Here is a 17,510-nt window from a genome sequence, read left to right on the forward strand (position 1 = left end):
CCAGCAACTACACAATGTATGACTATCAATATGTATTTAGTCAGACTGTGATAAGATATAGCCTAATGATAATAACAGCAACACTTATTTAGGTTAGATTATGTGTCGAAATCATAGGGTCGAAATCAGGTGTTAAAATAAGTGAGCGATGACGCGGTAGTGTCTGCAGTCAGCTGTCAATCATAGGTGTAAACACGCCCTTTTAGATTTGTTAATATAACATTAAAAAAAATAATTTCAGCGAGAAAAGAAAAATTGTGTGTATTGAAGCATCTTGAAAACTATTTTTTCGAATAAAAAGTTGTTGATACAAAAATAGTTTTAGATGAGAAAAGTGACACGGAAAGTTGGCTACTTGGCCATTGAAATACATGGGGATGGGCGGAGTTACACATTGTACTGCAGCCAGCCACCAGGGGGCTCTGGACTAACGCTCGCATCACTCTTAACAGACGGCACACTGTCCAGTTCTATATATACAGTCTATGATCTGGTGCTCCCTAAAACTCCACATCCCGTAATTAACTTGTGCGCATGTGCAGTAGCCTTCTCCTTGCATCATTGATTCCTACAGGCACTGCTGTCAAGCATCCTCTTGCAGAAAGTTTACATTCTTGGTGTCTGGTTCGTCCAACCAACGACGACGAAACTGATGTTTTCCTACCACAACCAATGTAAGTTACAATTAATTTGTGTTTTTTATTCGAATGGAGTGTGTGAAGTCTGTTTAAAACGACTCGGCTAATCAAGTAAGCAAGCAAGCTGGCGTTAACTTCAAACTTGTAGCTTAGCAACATACTCGTAGATGCTACGTCTAGAGAGGATGTTAAGTTTACCTCTAGCTAGTTTGATAATATTGGTATTACGCCGAGTAAGTTCATAACTTGATTAAGCGATAACCGAGGATTCAGTAGGCAAGTTATATTACGTTAGCTAGACCTCGGGAATGTTTCTAGGTTCACGGTTGTGTGCAGTGGAGGCGGTAGCTAATAACCTGACCCTAGCCAGATAAATTTTGTTCCGCTTAGCTCCGCCTAGCTTCACTCACATCCATCTGGGACCTCTTCCATTGAGAGTGATTTCTGCAACCGATTTTATGGTACAGCCAATCAGGACGCAGGGCGGGAGTTTCATAGATGTGACATAGCGTAGAAGCGACTGTGAGACTGTTATCAGCGTCAAGGGTTGGCTTCGATGTGAGTGGTTGAAGTAGCACATCCAGGGTGCGATTTGTAGGGGGGGATGGTTAGGATTCCCCCCCCCTCTGGTTTTCCTATCCCTACCTCTGCTAAATTATTTTTATCGTCGGGGGGGGACAACATTTATCCCCCTCTGCCCCTCATATTGATTAATGCTACTTCATATAATAAGTAAAGCGCTGCAACGTGAGAACAGTCTAGTAGGCTAGCCTACATAATAATCTGACATCAGAAACGCACTGTCACCGTCAGCACTAATGCTGCTGACACAGTGGCTGCGTGATAACTTAATTTGGCCTTGATCGTGCAGGACATTTCAGAATGTCGAGTGTGTAATCCATCATAAATGGCTAGGTTCAATGGAAAAGTTAGCTGGACAAATGAAAGAAAACAAGAAGGATTCAGTGAAGCATAATAATGTTTTAGAACCTTCAAAATTAGAAAACTGATGCAACTGAAATGGAGGACAACTGCACGTAGAGTAGAACGTAGGCCTATTGTCCGAAGGAACTTACATTAAATGAGGAAATATTTGCTGAATGTCACAAAAAGTGTTACAGAAATTGCTTGGCATCGCTTATTCAATGGCTCTCTACAGAAACACCTGTAGTTTGCGGAGGACGAACGAGAAAGCACTCGTTTGATAAATCAGCCAGTAGTAGACAAATAACTTTTAGAAATAATCTGTACTGCAAAAACGAATGTTGGTGGGTATTTAAACTATCTAGCGGGTGTTTTAACAGCTGCAAGAAATAGAAGCTTCATGGTCTTTATGTTCTGGTTCGTAAATTATTTTCATAAAACTTCAAGTTGCCCTATAACTTTACTCTCCAAACTCTTCACTGCACTGTAGGCAATTAACTGACAGTATGATAGGCTATTTATTTTCTGTAGGCTACAATAAACACATTTTTTTTCTCAACTTTTGCAATATTACGCACTTGGCTACTGAACGCAAATCAGCAGGAGAGAGAATGCACGTAGCCTACGCAGCGTGTAGCGCAATGTGTAGGCTATTTGGTTACCAACTAACACTGTTAGCCAATTCACTAACTTAAGACTTCAGTGCCATCATATACAACGTTTTTTTACACAACAAATACAGAAAGGATGGAGGCAGCAAAAGTAGAGAAGTCATTTCAGATGGGGCAAGAACAAGGTGAATTTGTATGCTTGTCAAAACGTAGTCCTACCCTGCATTAGAGGAGCTGATCATCATACCAAGCACACTCGCTGTTTAAAGTCATACACCACGGTAAACTAAAATGTTACAAAGGTGGCAAAAACAATATAGGGTATTATTAGCCATGACATTACTAGGCTATGAATCGTTCGTTCATTTTTTTTTTTTTGGGTGGGGGGGTTTACAAACTTATTCAAAATCATCCCCCCCTCTGGTTTTTACACAAATCGCACCCTGAGCACGTCAATAGATGACGGACAAGTGGCTTATTCAATCATATGCAAGCATTTTTTGATTAGGCCCAGCCTTCTGAAGCAACACTTCAATGGATTGGTTCCAGATGGATGAGTGGAGCTAGGCGGAGCGAAATTCATCTGGCTAGGGTCAGGTTAGGTAGCTAAGCACTTCACACTGAAATGGGCGGCCAACCGCTTTTCGTAGCGATAGCTGGCCTGACGAGGGAAATGGCAAACAATAACTGACTGAAACTTAGCCTTCGTTTTGAACTACGTTTGTATGAGTGGTAGGTTGTGCCGTAAAATTACTTGATTGTAGGCTTAGCTGTTAGTTTGTTGTTCAGTTGAACATATTTATCTAACAGCTGTCTCCCCCCCCCTTCTATTTCTGTTAGGTGCTGCTTCACTCTGCTACTGGAGGATCAGGCTGACTGCAACTGCTATGGATGGTAGGAAAACACAGTACACGTGAACTTCTAGATGAAGATTGAACACATGCACTTGCTTAAAGGAATTATCCGGAGTAAAATGCACTTTAGATCAATTTACGGATGATTGGGAGTACATACGTTGAGTTGACATCAAAATCATGTCATTCGAATGTGTTTTGAGAAAGTTCGATTTTACCGTTTTTAGTCAAAACTCGTTAGCCTGGAAGTGACCAGGGCAAGTCATTTCGCCGCTACAAAACGCTATTTTTATACCTCTTCTACAGTTCCAAACAACATTACACTTACGTGGTAGTGAGTAGAGGGTCCCTAAAGCCAAACCGAAGTATCCTGAGGTCTTTATGTGGTCGGATAGAGCCATCAAGCCAGTAGTGGAGTAACACGCTCTGGAAATTCACAATTTCGTCACCGTTTTTTTTTTTTTTTAAAAAAACATAGTTCAGTCCATACAACTTAATTTCAATTTCGAAAGAAATACTGGACTATGTTTTTTTTTTTTTTTTATTTAAAAACGGCGACGAAATTGTGAATTTCCAGAGTGTGTTACTCAACACTCGGCAATCGACTGCTACGGACTTTCCCCTAAAAACGCCAGCTGCAGCAGCAACATTTCCGGAAAGGTACTGGCTTGATGAAATTCATTCTGGACTCTCTATCCGACCACATAAAGACCTCAGGATACTTCGGTTTGGCTTTAGGGACCCTCTACTAAACAAGACATATTCTTGTTTAGCCTAAACAAGACATACCTAGGCCTAGCCAAATTTATCCTGGCTGTAGATAAAGCAGGATATGGATTTCACAATATTTTGCCAGATTAGGCTAATAGTGGTTTACTGAGGTTTAATATCAATTGAAATACCACTGAAATCCCGTTGATCTTTAGTTTGGTTGTAATTTCAACATTGTTTCAATATTCATTTTAGTGGAAATACATGTACCATTAAAAACCTGTTGATCTGTAGTCAGAATTTCAACGTTGCTTCAATATTAATGAAGGGTGCAAAAGTGATGTAGAATAAATGTTGCAGCGCGACGTTGATTCAATGATTTTAACGTTGACAAAGTAATGTTGATTTTAACATAGATTCAATGACTATCATCAACACCAACTGAAAGCCCAGTTTTGCAGGTAGTCTTGCATTGCATACAGTGGGCAGTGCTTCGACTTGGCCAACTTCACTCGCGGTCCGCGCGTGGGATCACATGGTATCACACGACTTTAATTTGTATTTTCCCAGTGTGACGCTGCGACAACCCAAACAACCGGTAGATGGCTCAAGTGAGCAGGGTGTCTCGTAAAAAGAAATGGAGCCTGGAAAACCCTACACAGACTTCACTACAAATTTTAGCAGACTGGTTTAGAAATAATTTAATAGCCAGAAATATGCCTGGCTTGCCCTAATAAAGAAATATTTGGTTAACTGCGAAACTCCCGTTTGCAGCCGTAGAAGAAACGCAGGACAAATGAAACATTCTGGTTTTGTCCGAGTGCAACGATGATAAGACAGACATCATTTGGATAAAAATATAGAGCATATTAACCTCCGTTGCTCAGCCAAATGCCTTCCTGTTACGTCCTGTTATCACGGAGTTACAGGCGATAAACGATTTTTGATGGTCACAAGTTTACTTCATTAGCGGTTTGTGGGGAGTGTTTTTCATTTAAAGGTTTGACTTTGTGCTTATTCAGTAGAGCATTTAGTGCTCTTCCCAATCCCAGACGTTCACATTGCATGTTTGTTTGTAATGGATGCAACCGCGAGATACGCTTGTCATAGGCGCCGATACCGTGGATGCTCCGTCTCTCGGGCACCCACTGAAAACATCGAGCACCCACGTGTGACAGCTTACAGTCCCGGCTAAATTTACATTCATTTAAAATCAAACATCGCAGTTTATGTTAAATTCAGCATCTCTCATAATGTGATTGGATATGTTGCTGTCAATTCCCTACTTCATATACTAACCACCAATGAGAGCGTCTCTCGTATGAAAATTCCTGACACTTCCCACCTGAAGAATTAACGCAAGGCTTGGTCAGATCTTCAGCCCCGAATGTTTAAAATGTATATAGCCCTGAATATCATTTTAAAAGTAGTCTGACAAAGCTTATTGTTTTGTGACACAGCTAAACACTGGTACCTCATAGAACGTCTATAACATAGCCTAGGTGGTCGCAACTCACAAAAGTAAGCAGATAGAAAGAACTCACGCAAATCTAGCCTACAACACGCAGACAGCTTTATGCGCAGGGGAGAGAGTGCGCGCGCGCGCACTGTGCTTTATGGTTGTTGCCTTCTGATGGTATCTTGCTAATTCACTGAACTGCATTAGGTGACACAAATGGTATTGCCTTTATCTTATAACTCCTTGTCTGAGCGACTACCAGGCCTATGGTTTTTAAAAGTCAGATGTTCCCTGACAAAGACATTCGAAAATTAAGAATGTTTATTGACTTGAAAAATACACTAATTTTTGCAAACTCCCTTCATTCAACCCTTGAAGACATCGCGGTCTGGTGCGCTATGTAGATCGTTTCTCGTACCATTTAATTTCTCAGAATTTAGGTCTACTAGGCCTACAATAACGTCATCACCAAATACATCTTTTATTTTTAGTTGATCAACCACAAAGAGTAGCATAGGCCTACTGTGCACAGTGCACTGACGACTGTAGCAGCCCAACGTAACCAGTTGTTGTAGATGAGAGGCAACCCCTTGTTTCAGATAGCCTGGACAACATGTTACCTGGGTGTTGCCTACATTATTAATTAATGGTAGCCTACAATAGTTAATTGATTCGCGTAACATATTAGTTGGCTCAAAGAGTAGGGAATCAGGATGGAGAGAGTCACGCGTGTGTTGCTTTTGCGGGATCGAATCCAGTTTAATGCTAGTTTTCAAAACATATATTTTTTACATTTCTTTTGTCCGAGTGGCTGTAATGTAGCCGAGCGCTCATGGCGTATGAAAAGCGACTTCAAACCGCCTAAAACAACTTGTTTGTGAATGTCTGACAACTGCGGCAGCGCATGCAAGGAAACCAGTAGGTGGAGAAACCAGAAGGCACACAACACCGGAACGATTTTAAGGCTATTTCGCATAGGCTACTCAATGGTGCTATTTCACACGCATTATAGCGACCCCCACTCACCGGGGTTAGTGGAAGGTGTTAATAGACGATTGGCGTAGCCTACAGTGGACTAGGGCTGTCAAAATTGCTCAAAAATGACGTTCGAATATCCCCTCTAAAATAAACACATGTATTCGAATATATTGGAATATCTAGGCTATATTATTTGCGCATTATGTCAGTGATGCGCATCATGTCATCTGTTTTTAACTTTTTGTATGGTTATTGCTTGACAGGGGGGATCCCAAGCAGCTTTCAGCCATAAGGCATTTCCTAATTCACCTGACACTGATATTCAAAATGTTTCGGCATAGCCTATAAGCAGTTTAATTAAATGTAATGTTAGTTGTAAACAAACGGGCTACTTGGTGAGGCTTGGCCTCACAGATGCGCTCGTGCCTTAAATGGCAATACAAATCTTCACGATAGGTCTATTAACTGACCGCCCGATTCACGTTGGCTGGGGGGCAGGGGGGGCCATCAGACATTTGTTTCCAAGGGTCTATGAATTGTTAACCCGGCCCTGCCCCCAATGAACGCAACTTTCCACCTCTGAGATAGCTGAAAAGAAGTCTAGAGGACTCCTAACTCACTAGACCTACTTACTGTAGGCTGCGCAAACCACAAGCCTGCATTCGAGGCAGGCCTTCTGTTGAAGAATTTTATTATATATATCCTGCGCTAACAGTAATCCTCCTACCCCCGCTACCACAGCTGTGGATAGTGTGGCATGCTCACGCTTTATGTCTCCTTCTTGCAAACTAGGCATATAGCCCAACCATTTATGTCTTCAAAAAATAACAACTTGCCAGATATGCCTTCATAAATTTGGGCTTCATTCAGCATTTTGTTCTTCCACTGGAAATGACTCTTCTACATTTGCTGCCTGCTGCATCCTTTCTGTTTGTATTGTTTAGAAAATGTTTGACGTCTTGAGTTAATGCATTAAACATTGTTTGCTGGTAACCAGCCACAAATAGCCTACAGATTCTTGCGTGCGTTCTCTCCAAAATGTGCCCGTTCTATAGGCTATCCAAGTGCATAATTCTGCGGCATAAAGCAGATGTATTTGTGTATTGTACAGAAAAATAAAAATAACCTGTCAAGCAGTCAATTGACTACGTTGCAGTCAATAAGTAGTGCAAATTATGAAACCAAAACGTGGGTCATAGTTGTCTAAGCCTCTGCTGTGAGGCCAAACCCATGAACAAAGACGCATTGATATCTGCAATAGTTTTTTTTTTTGGCGAAACAAGCTCACAGCCGAACAAGTCATACTGAAGGGAGAGGCAACTGGCATGTGATCTCCCCACGGGCCAATGAATGTACACGTTTTCTCCTGTGCCTACGATATTTAATCCAGTGTTTTGTCAAATTGCAAAATGCTATTCGTTTTAACGAATTTTTATGATAGTACCCTATACAAAAAGTACTTCATACTATCTTAATTGCTTTATACTCAATACTTGACCAATGGCTATTGCATCTGTCTATTGAAAGTGAGAATGTGGCATGTGATATACTGTGTAGGCTTCATAAAATAAAATAAACAGATTGCTAATGGCCTACAAGCTGATCTGGGGGGCGTTTCCCGTACAACTATGGAGGTTAGCTTTTTACGAACAGGATGCATCGTTCAACTAACCAACATGTAAGTTACGACTGTTTCCCAAAACTGTCGTACTTACATAGTACTGTAAGTTTGGACCATGATAGTTTCCAAACTTCAGTAGTCTGGACTAAGGTGGTTAATGACGTTTAGTAGCACGTGAACGGGCACCTGCACATACTTCTGTGGCACATTGCGTTAAGGCCGGCAGATGACAGCCGCCGTTGCACAGCAGTTACCAGTCCCCTGTCCAAGAGTTCGAATCTGGGTTAAGACGTTGACAACAATATTGACATATTTACCTAAGTTTATCTTTTGTGCAGATCATATTATCAAAATCAGAATCAGCCTTCTTGGCTTGGTTTGCGTAAACTAACAAGGACCCCCCCCCCATGAAAATCAAAGGCTACATATTCTCAGCTGACTCGTCAAAAAGTGCGCACCACCTTATTATTATCTGCAAGTGTCTGACTTTTACTTACGTGCACATGGCTGCAAATTGACTTTTAATTTATGTATTTTCTGCCTTGGGCATTTTAAAATATGGATGTATGGTGGTTAGAAGTGTAAATATCAATTAGAAACCTAAATATATTTATAATTATTAATTTGCAAACAAATAACTGGCGTCAGTGACGTCTTTGACATGAAGATCCCTGGAACTATGCTTCTAGCAATCTACCACAGGTTGAGAGGTGTAGTTGTAATTACACAACTTTGCGATAGTGGTTGCGAACGTTAGTTGCTACTATGGTTTTGGGAAACACTAACGTAGTGGAACAATGCATTGGACTATGTAAGTTCAAAATATGAATGTAATTCTGCGGCATAAAGCAGATGTATTTGTTTATTGTACAGAAAAATAAAAATGACATGTCAAGCAGTCAATTGACTACATTGCAGTCAAGAAGTAGGGCAAATTAATTTACGAAACCAAAACGTGGGTGATAGTTGGCTAAGCCTCTATTGCGTAGCCTGTTAAAAACGTCGCCAGATAGTATTAAATCGGCAACAACATTGTTTTCTGCAGAAGCCTACCCAAGGCTACAGATTAATTCTGAACAGTTATTTCTCTACTGGCTTAATTATCACACCACTGTTTTGATTTGCGTAGTTGCGTTAACCCCAACACTGACAATAATGTAGACAGCAAATTTCGATTTCGATTTTCGTTACCACCGTCAGGGGCGTCGCTAGCTATTGAAAACATTCGGGGGTACAGCCCAGAAGTTAGAGTCCTTTTTGTCCGGGGATTCGGGGGTTTCTCCCCCGAGAGATTTTGAAAATCGGGCTGATGAACATGACATTTTAACCTACTTTGAGAATGAAAAGGAAGGCCAATCGTAATGACTCACGTCACGGCATTCCGAATATTTTGATGTTTAGTGAGGAGAACGTCTCTTCTGCCAAAGTGCACCACATACAACAACCAAAATATGACATTAAAATAGCCTGTAGAATAAACATCGTCATGCACCTCTGTCAAGTGCACAGGTGTGAGCGTTCGTCTCGGGATAAACATTTGGACGTCATCACCTTCAATTAATGGGCTACAGTATGGGTGCCTTGAAAGCAATGCATTTGGGTTGTGTATCACGAACTTTTGCCCAAAGAAAAAGTTCCATTCTGTCAAAATCAAGCCCAGCATGCATTGCTTGGAAGCCCCCTCAAACGAGGTCAGGTTTACCATATTTTCCCTTCACCAATTCAATTACTGGATTGGTGAAGGGAAATAGCTTGATGTTAGGTAAATAGCCAAAGTCCGTCTGTGAAAACCGCTCGCTCCTCATTCATTCAACTCTGCTCAACTTTTGCCGCTTGCTCCGCTCAACTCGCTGCTGAAGGTCACATTCGACCGTTTCTTGGAATTATACCAACGTCAGTGAATGAATAAGTCTGCACTGCTAACCTGTGGTAAAAAAGATGGCGACAGGCCTACGGTCATGGAAAACAATTTTTTGTTGGTGGTGAAGAATGTGATTCCATTCTACAGAACCAAACGTAAGTTAGTGTCTCTTTCTAGTTATTCAAACAAAGTGTCCTTCAAGTTAGTGAGGTGCAGTGGTAGCCTGCTAGCTAGTAACATCAGACCAGCATTGATCAACGTTGTCTTTGAGGGCTGCGTTTCACGAACCTGAGCTGATCGAAATGTCCTCCCGGGTTGCGGGAGATGATGACGCACTGCGAGTTTCCACTTCTTGTCCCTAATCCGCCCTTTTTTTTCTAAAGAAACTTCTAATATCCATTTGTCCTTCTGTACACTTATTTCGCTAAGGCTAGTAGAAGCACGAAACAGCAATGCGTAATAGCGTAGAGCAGAAGGTACTTGAAATTGTAACATTTTGCAACAAATTATTCTAAACCTGCCCAGATCACGTCAGATTTTCTTGCGCTGCTGTTAATGCACACAATGGACACAAAACACAAAAGTCTCTTCTACGGGGCTATTTATTTCATTCACGATTAGAGTTTTTGTTGTTGTTGTTGACGGCCCATAGATCCGGGGCTATCCCCAGAGAATCCGGGGCTATAGCCCCGAATGCCCAGGTCTAACGACGCGCCTGACCACCGTGTAGTCAAGCCTTAATACCCATACCCAAGTAGCCTAAATCGCGGTAATGTTTAATTATGCATGATTTATTTTGTTATTGAATTCGTAGGCTGGGATTACTCTCGGCAACAATTATGTTTAATGGTAGATCCTGCTTTTTCAGAAGGGACCGCAGGCAGAGCGATGTACAGTGGTAGAGCGACGCACAGTGGCTGAAAGTGGTACTAAAGCTTCACGCAGCTTCACGCCGCGTAATGCGCGAATGAAGTGGTCATTTGAAAGCGATGCCCACTGTACAATTAGGCTTTCTCTGAACTACATTTTCCAAAGGCCAGCTTTCGTACTTGCGTCACAACTTCAGAACGGTTTGACGCACATGCTTCAAATTTGGTGTGAACATTTGTATGGACTCAATGATGAAGTCAAATGTCAAGGTCAAACCCACCTTGAGTGTGATATCTCAAGAATGCCTGACACACAAGGTTTTTTGGTACAAGGGTTTGTATGAACTCAAAGATTAAGTGATTCAATGTTTTTTTGTTTTTTTCAGGAATCTCCCCACCAACATTAACCCAGCAGCTTTCCATCCACTATTGTAATTCATCTGGCATTACATTTCTAGTTTGACATTATTGTTTATTATAGATTTATTGATTAATTCTCCTTAATTTAGTCTTACCATGTCTTTGTTTTTTTATATTATTGATTGAATGGACACTATTGTTTATTATTGCTTTTCCCCTCATTTTCATTGCTTATTTTATTAGGCTATTTATTCAAGTCAAGTCAAGTCAGTTTTATTTGTATTGTTAAATGCGCATTTAATGTGCGCATTTAACGTGAGTGCAACCCAAAGCGCTCCACATATAGGCTAAGACATTGTTAGTCTATGTGTCAATGACAAAGACAATAGCGGACGGAGCGGCGTAGTCGCCAGCGTACCCGTGACACCAAGACATAGAACTACATTTAAGAAATAACAAACGCAAAAGATGCCGGACGGAGAGGCGTAGTAGCCTGCTACCCGTGACACCAAGACATACAAGACAGACAACAAACATATTAATAAATAAAAATAAAAAAAAATCCACAACCGATGCATGCAACGCCAACAAAGTTCTTTACACTCACTGGCAGTCTGGAGATAACGTGAACGTTAGGCCTTGTTATAGTCTGGATATCACTGGAAGCATAACAGTCCGAAGTCATGGGCGATCTTGTAGATCAGCAACTCGGTGGACTTTTAACAGCGACCATTTGTTGAATTGAAGTTCAATTGAAGTTGTTTATTGAATTGACATTGTTGTTTATTATTGCTATTCTCCTTATTATAGTTTGACCAACATTCTAATCTGTTCCCTGTTATATTTTAAATAGTATGTTGTTTTTTGTATTTGTGTGTCGCTTTGGACAAAGGCGTCTACAAAGTCCCATAACCATAAAAAAATGTGGAAAAAGTGAAGTGCTGTGAATACTTTCCGTATGCACTGCTTTATGTTTAGTATAAGCATTATTGAATGGTTAGTTGGATTGAGGTTTTTTCCTATTACAAGTTTGTTTACCATCAAATTGGCTTCGTAATGTGAGAGTGAAGTGTCCAGACTCCTGACATGCAGCCGTCCTACCACATGCTCGCTGGACCCTATACCTACGAGCCTACTTCAGTCCATCAGCCCGACCATCGCTCCAGCTATCACACATGTGATCAATGCCTCGCTAACCTCTGGCACATTTCCAACAGCGTTCAAAATGGCCCGGGTAACACCGTTACTTAAGAAAGCTTCTCTCAACCCTGCTCAAGTCGAGAACTACCGCCCTGTCTCACTACTGCCTTTCCTATCCAAAGGCATTGAACGAGCAGTCTCCAAACAGGTCTCTGACTTCCTTTCACAGAACAACCTTCTGGATCCAAATCAGTCTGGGTTCAAAAGCGGCCACTCTACCGAAACGGCTCTGCTGTCTGTAACAGAAGCCTTAAAAGAAGCCAGGGCGACCGCTCGGTCATCAGTACTCATTCTGCTTGACTTATCGGCTGCCTTTGACACGGTTAATCACCATATCCTTCTCTCTATACTCGCTGACATGGGAATCTCCGGTTCTGCTCTCTCCTGGTTTGAATCCTATCTCACAGGACGCTCGTTTAACGTATCATGGCTTGGTCAGCTATCCGCACCTCACCATCTCACCACAGGGGTCCCCCAGGGCTCAGTGCTGGGCCCCCTCCTCTTTGCTATCTACACCACCTCCTTGGGACAGATTATCCGTTCGCACGGCTTCTCATACCACTGCTATGCAGACGACACACAGCTCTATCTGTCCTTTCCACCTGACGACCCCCTGGTTTCAGCACGGATCTCGGATTGCCTTTCAGACATAGCTACATGGATGAAGGCACACCACCTCCAGCTGAACCTCTCAAAGACTGAACTGCTGGTCATCCCAGCTAAACCTACCATACACCACGACATCAACATCAAATTTGACTCCCTGTCTGTTTCACCGACCAGGACTGAACCAGAAGTTGGGTAGCATCTTGAGTCAAGTAAGTCCTGATTTTCCGTATGTTGTAGAGTGCGAAACGGCATGACCGGGCGACTGAGGCAACATGATCTGAGAAGTTTAGTTGGTTGTCAAGAACAACTCCTAGATTTCTTGCAGTCCAGGCAATAGTCATCTCACGACTCGACTACTGCAATGCCCTCCTGACAGGTCTCCCAGCCTGCGCAGTGAAACCACTTCAGATGATCCAGAACGCGGCGGCGCGCCTGGTCTACAACCAACCCAAAAGGGCACATGTTACCCCGCTGCTCATCCAGCTACACTGGCTACCTATGGCGGCCCGCATCAAATTCAAGTCTCTAACGCTTGCCTACAAAGTAGTCTCCGGTTCTGCTCCCACCTACTTGAATGCCCTCATACAGACTTACACTACCTCCAGACCGCTGCGCTCCTCTGACGAACGACGTCTAGCTCTACCACCGGTACGCTCAAGCCAATCCAAACTTTTCTCATCTGTTGTTCCTCGTTGGTGGAACACACTGCCAGTTCCTACAAGGGCAGGGACATCCTTTTCCACTTTCAAAAAACTCCTGAAGACCCAGCTCTTTAGAGAACATCTACTCTCATAGCAACACTTACAAGTCTTACTGATCCTAGCACTCACCAGCCGTTTTAAACTGACAAGTAACTTTTTAAAAACAGCACTCACCGACGCACTTATTCTTACTGTACTCTAATGTTTTTTTAAACTGTCCTAAAATTGTGAGAATTGTTCTAAAACTTACTGTTTACCATGTTGTTAGTCGCTTTGGTTAAAAAGCGTCAGCCAAATGTAATGTAATGTAATGTAATGTAATGGTTATATTAAGGTGAAAATCTTGCATAGTGTACCTTTTAATACAGATCTTATTGAGCATTCATACATACACATTTATTAGTATTAATGGTTTACCTAAACTAAAATGTTACCAAAAAGGGGGGGGGGGGGGGGGGATACACCGCTCTACAGTAATTTGAAAGTCATTGCAGTACCAGTTTTGGCCACAATCTTACATATGGTTACTTTAACATTGAAGTGTTTATGTACTTGTCTAATCTCATGGGAGAAGTGAGTGACATTTTTAAGTCACTTTAACTGCACACACACATTTATTCAACAGTGATTAAAAGGTACATGCATGTAATCAAAGTATCTAAATTCATCACCTTAAAAAATAATTTGAATTGTGAATTGATTAATTAAAAAATGCATAGGCCCTTTTGTGTTGCCGTTTGTCTTTCATTCTTTCCACTTGCATTCATTTAATTTGAACTGTTTACTTCCTATGACTCATATTAAATATTACTGTGTGTGGGTAATTATTTTAATTAGACATATGAACAGCCATATGAAAACCTCTTTTGGGTGATTCACCTTCTCTGCATCTGTAGGTCCTCTGGTGAAGGGCCATTCTGAACCTGAGGGCTTTGTCGAGGCAATGTTGGACCTGTTGAAAACAGAGATATACAGACTCTAAGTACATATTCAAAAATAACACTGTCATAAACACACACACACACACACACACAGTAGACGCTTGGCAACACAATTCTATATTGCTGCATAAAAAGAAGAATATGACCCAACAGATGTCTGATGAAACAAAAGCTTTCATGAGGCAGTTGGATATGTTATGCTGATTTTATCGAGTGTTGTGTTCATATGCTGTGAGAGTCTTTAGTGTCAGCCATTATGGCTGCTGTTTAAGAGAACAGGATCTTCTAGTTATTTCTTGCTGTTTAATGATCTTGGCTGGGAAAGACTAATTGTCAGACTAATAATCTCATAAAAAACAGTGCCCCCCATTGGTTCCATGGCATAGCCACTATAAAAAATTAAAACAAGCATTTAGGCTTTTAATTTGCTTTATTAAATGTGTTCCTGGTTTCACTTGGTCATTCTCCATGTCTTTGGTGGTCAAACAGTTTTTTTGGAGCTGATCAAATTTCTGAGTCTTGTTGCTACTGTTTTGCTGTTTTCCATCCACAAGAAGGCTGTACACTGCAAAAAATAAAATCTAACCAAGTGTTATTAATCTTATATTAAGATCAAAAAATCTATTTGCTATTGTTTTATTATGAAGACCTCGCTGGGCATCGCTTTCAAATGGCCAATTCAGTCGCGCATTACGAGGCGTGAAGCTGCGTGAAGCTTCAGTACCACTTTCAGCCACTGTGCGTCGCTCTGCCACTGTACATCGCTCTGCCTGCCGCCCCTTCTGAAAAAGCTTGATTTACCTCGATTTAGGCTACTTGGGTATGGCTTAAGGCTTGACTACACGGTGGTAACGAAAATCGAAATCGAAATTTGCTGTCTACATTATTGTCAGTGTTGGATTAACACAACTACGCAAATCAAAACAGTGGTGTGATAATTGAGCCAGTAGAGAAATAACTGTTCAGAATTAAACTGTAGCCTTGGGTAGGCTTCTGCGACGTTTTTAACAGGCTACGCTATAGAGGCTTAGACAACTATGACCCACGTTTTGGTTTCGTAAATTAATTTGCCCTACTTCCTGACTGCAATGTAGTCTGTACAACTTTTCTGTACAATAAACAAATACATCTGCTTTATGCCGCAGAATTACATTCATATTTGGAACTTACATAGTCCAATGCATCGTTACACTATGTTAGTGTTTCCCAAAACCATAGTAGCAACGAACGTTCGCAACCACTATTGTAAAGTTGTGTAGTTACAACTACACCTCTCGACCTGTGGTAGAATGCTAGTAGAAGCATAGTTCCAGGGATCTTCATGTCAAAGACGTCACTGGCACCAGTTATTTGTTTGCAAATTAATAATTATAAATATATTTAGGTTTCTAATTGATATTTACACTTCTAACCACCATACATCCATATTTTAAAATGCCCAAGGCAGAAAATACATAAATTAAGTCAATTTGCAGCCATGTGCACATAAGTAAGTCACACACCAAGGTGGTGCGCACTTTTTGACGAGTCAGCTGAGAATATGTAGCCTTTGATTTTCATGGAAGGGGGGGCGGGTCCTTGTTAGTTTACGCAAACCAAGCCAAGAAGGCTGATTCTGATTTTGATAATATGATCTGCACAAAAGATAAACTATAGCATACTCCCATTTTTCCCGGGTTTCTCCTGTATTTCAAGGTCATCTCCCAGCACCCTCCCGTTTTGTTATTTCTCCCGGAAAACCCCCTGTAATTTGCATGGCCATCAAACTTCATTTTAAAATCATTGATCCATTCAGGTTGCCAGATTGTGTATGAAATACACCCTACACATACACGATCACTTAGTTTCAATTTCAAACGTTTTGTCATAGGCTAAAACCTGGCAACCCAAAACCCAAATAAGGAAGCGGGTGCCGACTGCGCAGCCTGAGTCTCGTCATAAGCAAGCGGGCTCTATATTTTGTCCAAATAATGTCTATCATCGTTGCACTTGGAGAAAACCAGAATGTTTCATTTGTCCTGCGTTTCTTCTACGGCTGCAAACGGGATTCACGCGCCGTTAACCAAATATTTCTTTATTAGGGCAGGGCAGGCATATTTCTGGCTATTAAATTATTTCTAAACCAGTCTGCTAAAGTCTGTAGTGAAGTCTGTGTAGGGTTTTCCAGCTCCATTTCTTTTTACGAGACACCCTGCTCACTTGAGACCTCTGCCGGTTGTTGCAGCGTCGTTGCAGCATCACTGGAAAAATACGAATTAAAGTCGCGTGAAGTCGCGTGATTCCACGCGCGGACCGCGAGGGAAGCTGGCCAAGTCGAAGCACTGCTCCCTGTAGCACCAGAGGTGATTCTAGAGTCTGTGGGGGGCTTAAGCAAAAATTCCTAAGGGGCCCTACCGACCAGGGTTCATCACCAATGTTAGGCTGTAAATAATCTGACATGAAAAACCTTGTTATTTTGAAAATATAAATGTAGCCTAAAGAATAAAAAATAAATACATAAATAAATAAAATAGAATAAAATACAGTAAATTACTTTAAAAAACCCAAAACAAAGTATAGAAGTGAAATAGTTTTATTGGAGTCCTATACCCAAAATTGGTAATTCATTTATCTTGATGAACTCTGTTTTATCTCCCCTTTTAATATTGTGAATAGTAAATGTGGGCACTATACAACACGAGGCACTAGGCTACAATAATTGTGGCATTGATGGACAGTTTAGCAAACACTTATTGTGCGCACATCCCACCTTCTGGCAGGTGCAGGACAAAAGAAAACTATACATATATATTAAATAATTGGGAGTCAAAAGCAGTGTTGCAGACATTATATTTTTTCAATTGATGGACAGTTTAACATGGAGCCTGACTTATTCTAATTACTTCTTTGTATAAAGTCTAGCTTATTCTTAAATAGGCTACTTGGTTGACCCATATCCTGACAATGTTACAATGTTTATTGTTTGCCTACAAGGAATATTAGCATGCAGAGTGAGAAGCAAACTACAGGAGTTGGAAAGAAAATTTTGCATTCATCTTACCCGGTTTCACAAACGCAAAGCCATTGTATCTGATGTGCTGTTTGAAAAGAATATCATACCGCACTATAAAAACGCAGCGGCACCTTCAAGTGGACCTATCTGCTCCAAACAGAAGCACAAAAGCGCAATATCG

General features: G+C 41.3%; 1 protein-coding gene across 6 annotated transcripts in view; it reads right to left on the minus strand.

Annotated features, from left to right (window-relative positions):
* Positions 1 to 17,510, minus strand: part of enah (ENAH actin regulator) — a 225,461-nt gene that overhangs the window by 93,967 nt on the left and 113,984 nt on the right. For all 6 annotated transcript variants that reach the window (XM_042094273.1, XM_042094275.1, XM_042094274.1 and 3 more), the window contains one exon: positions 14,276 to 14,348. In XM_042094273.1, the coding sequence (XP_041950207.1) occupies positions 14,276 to 14,348 (73 nt within the window). The remainder of the gene's footprint in view (positions 1 to 14,275; positions 14,349 to 17,510) is intronic.

Source organism: Alosa sapidissima, chromosome 6 (assembly GCF_018492685.1).
Source record: "Alosa sapidissima isolate fAloSap1 chromosome 6, fAloSap1.pri, whole genome shotgun sequence".
NCBI lineage: Eukaryota > Metazoa > Chordata > Actinopteri > Clupeiformes > Clupeidae > Alosa > Alosa sapidissima.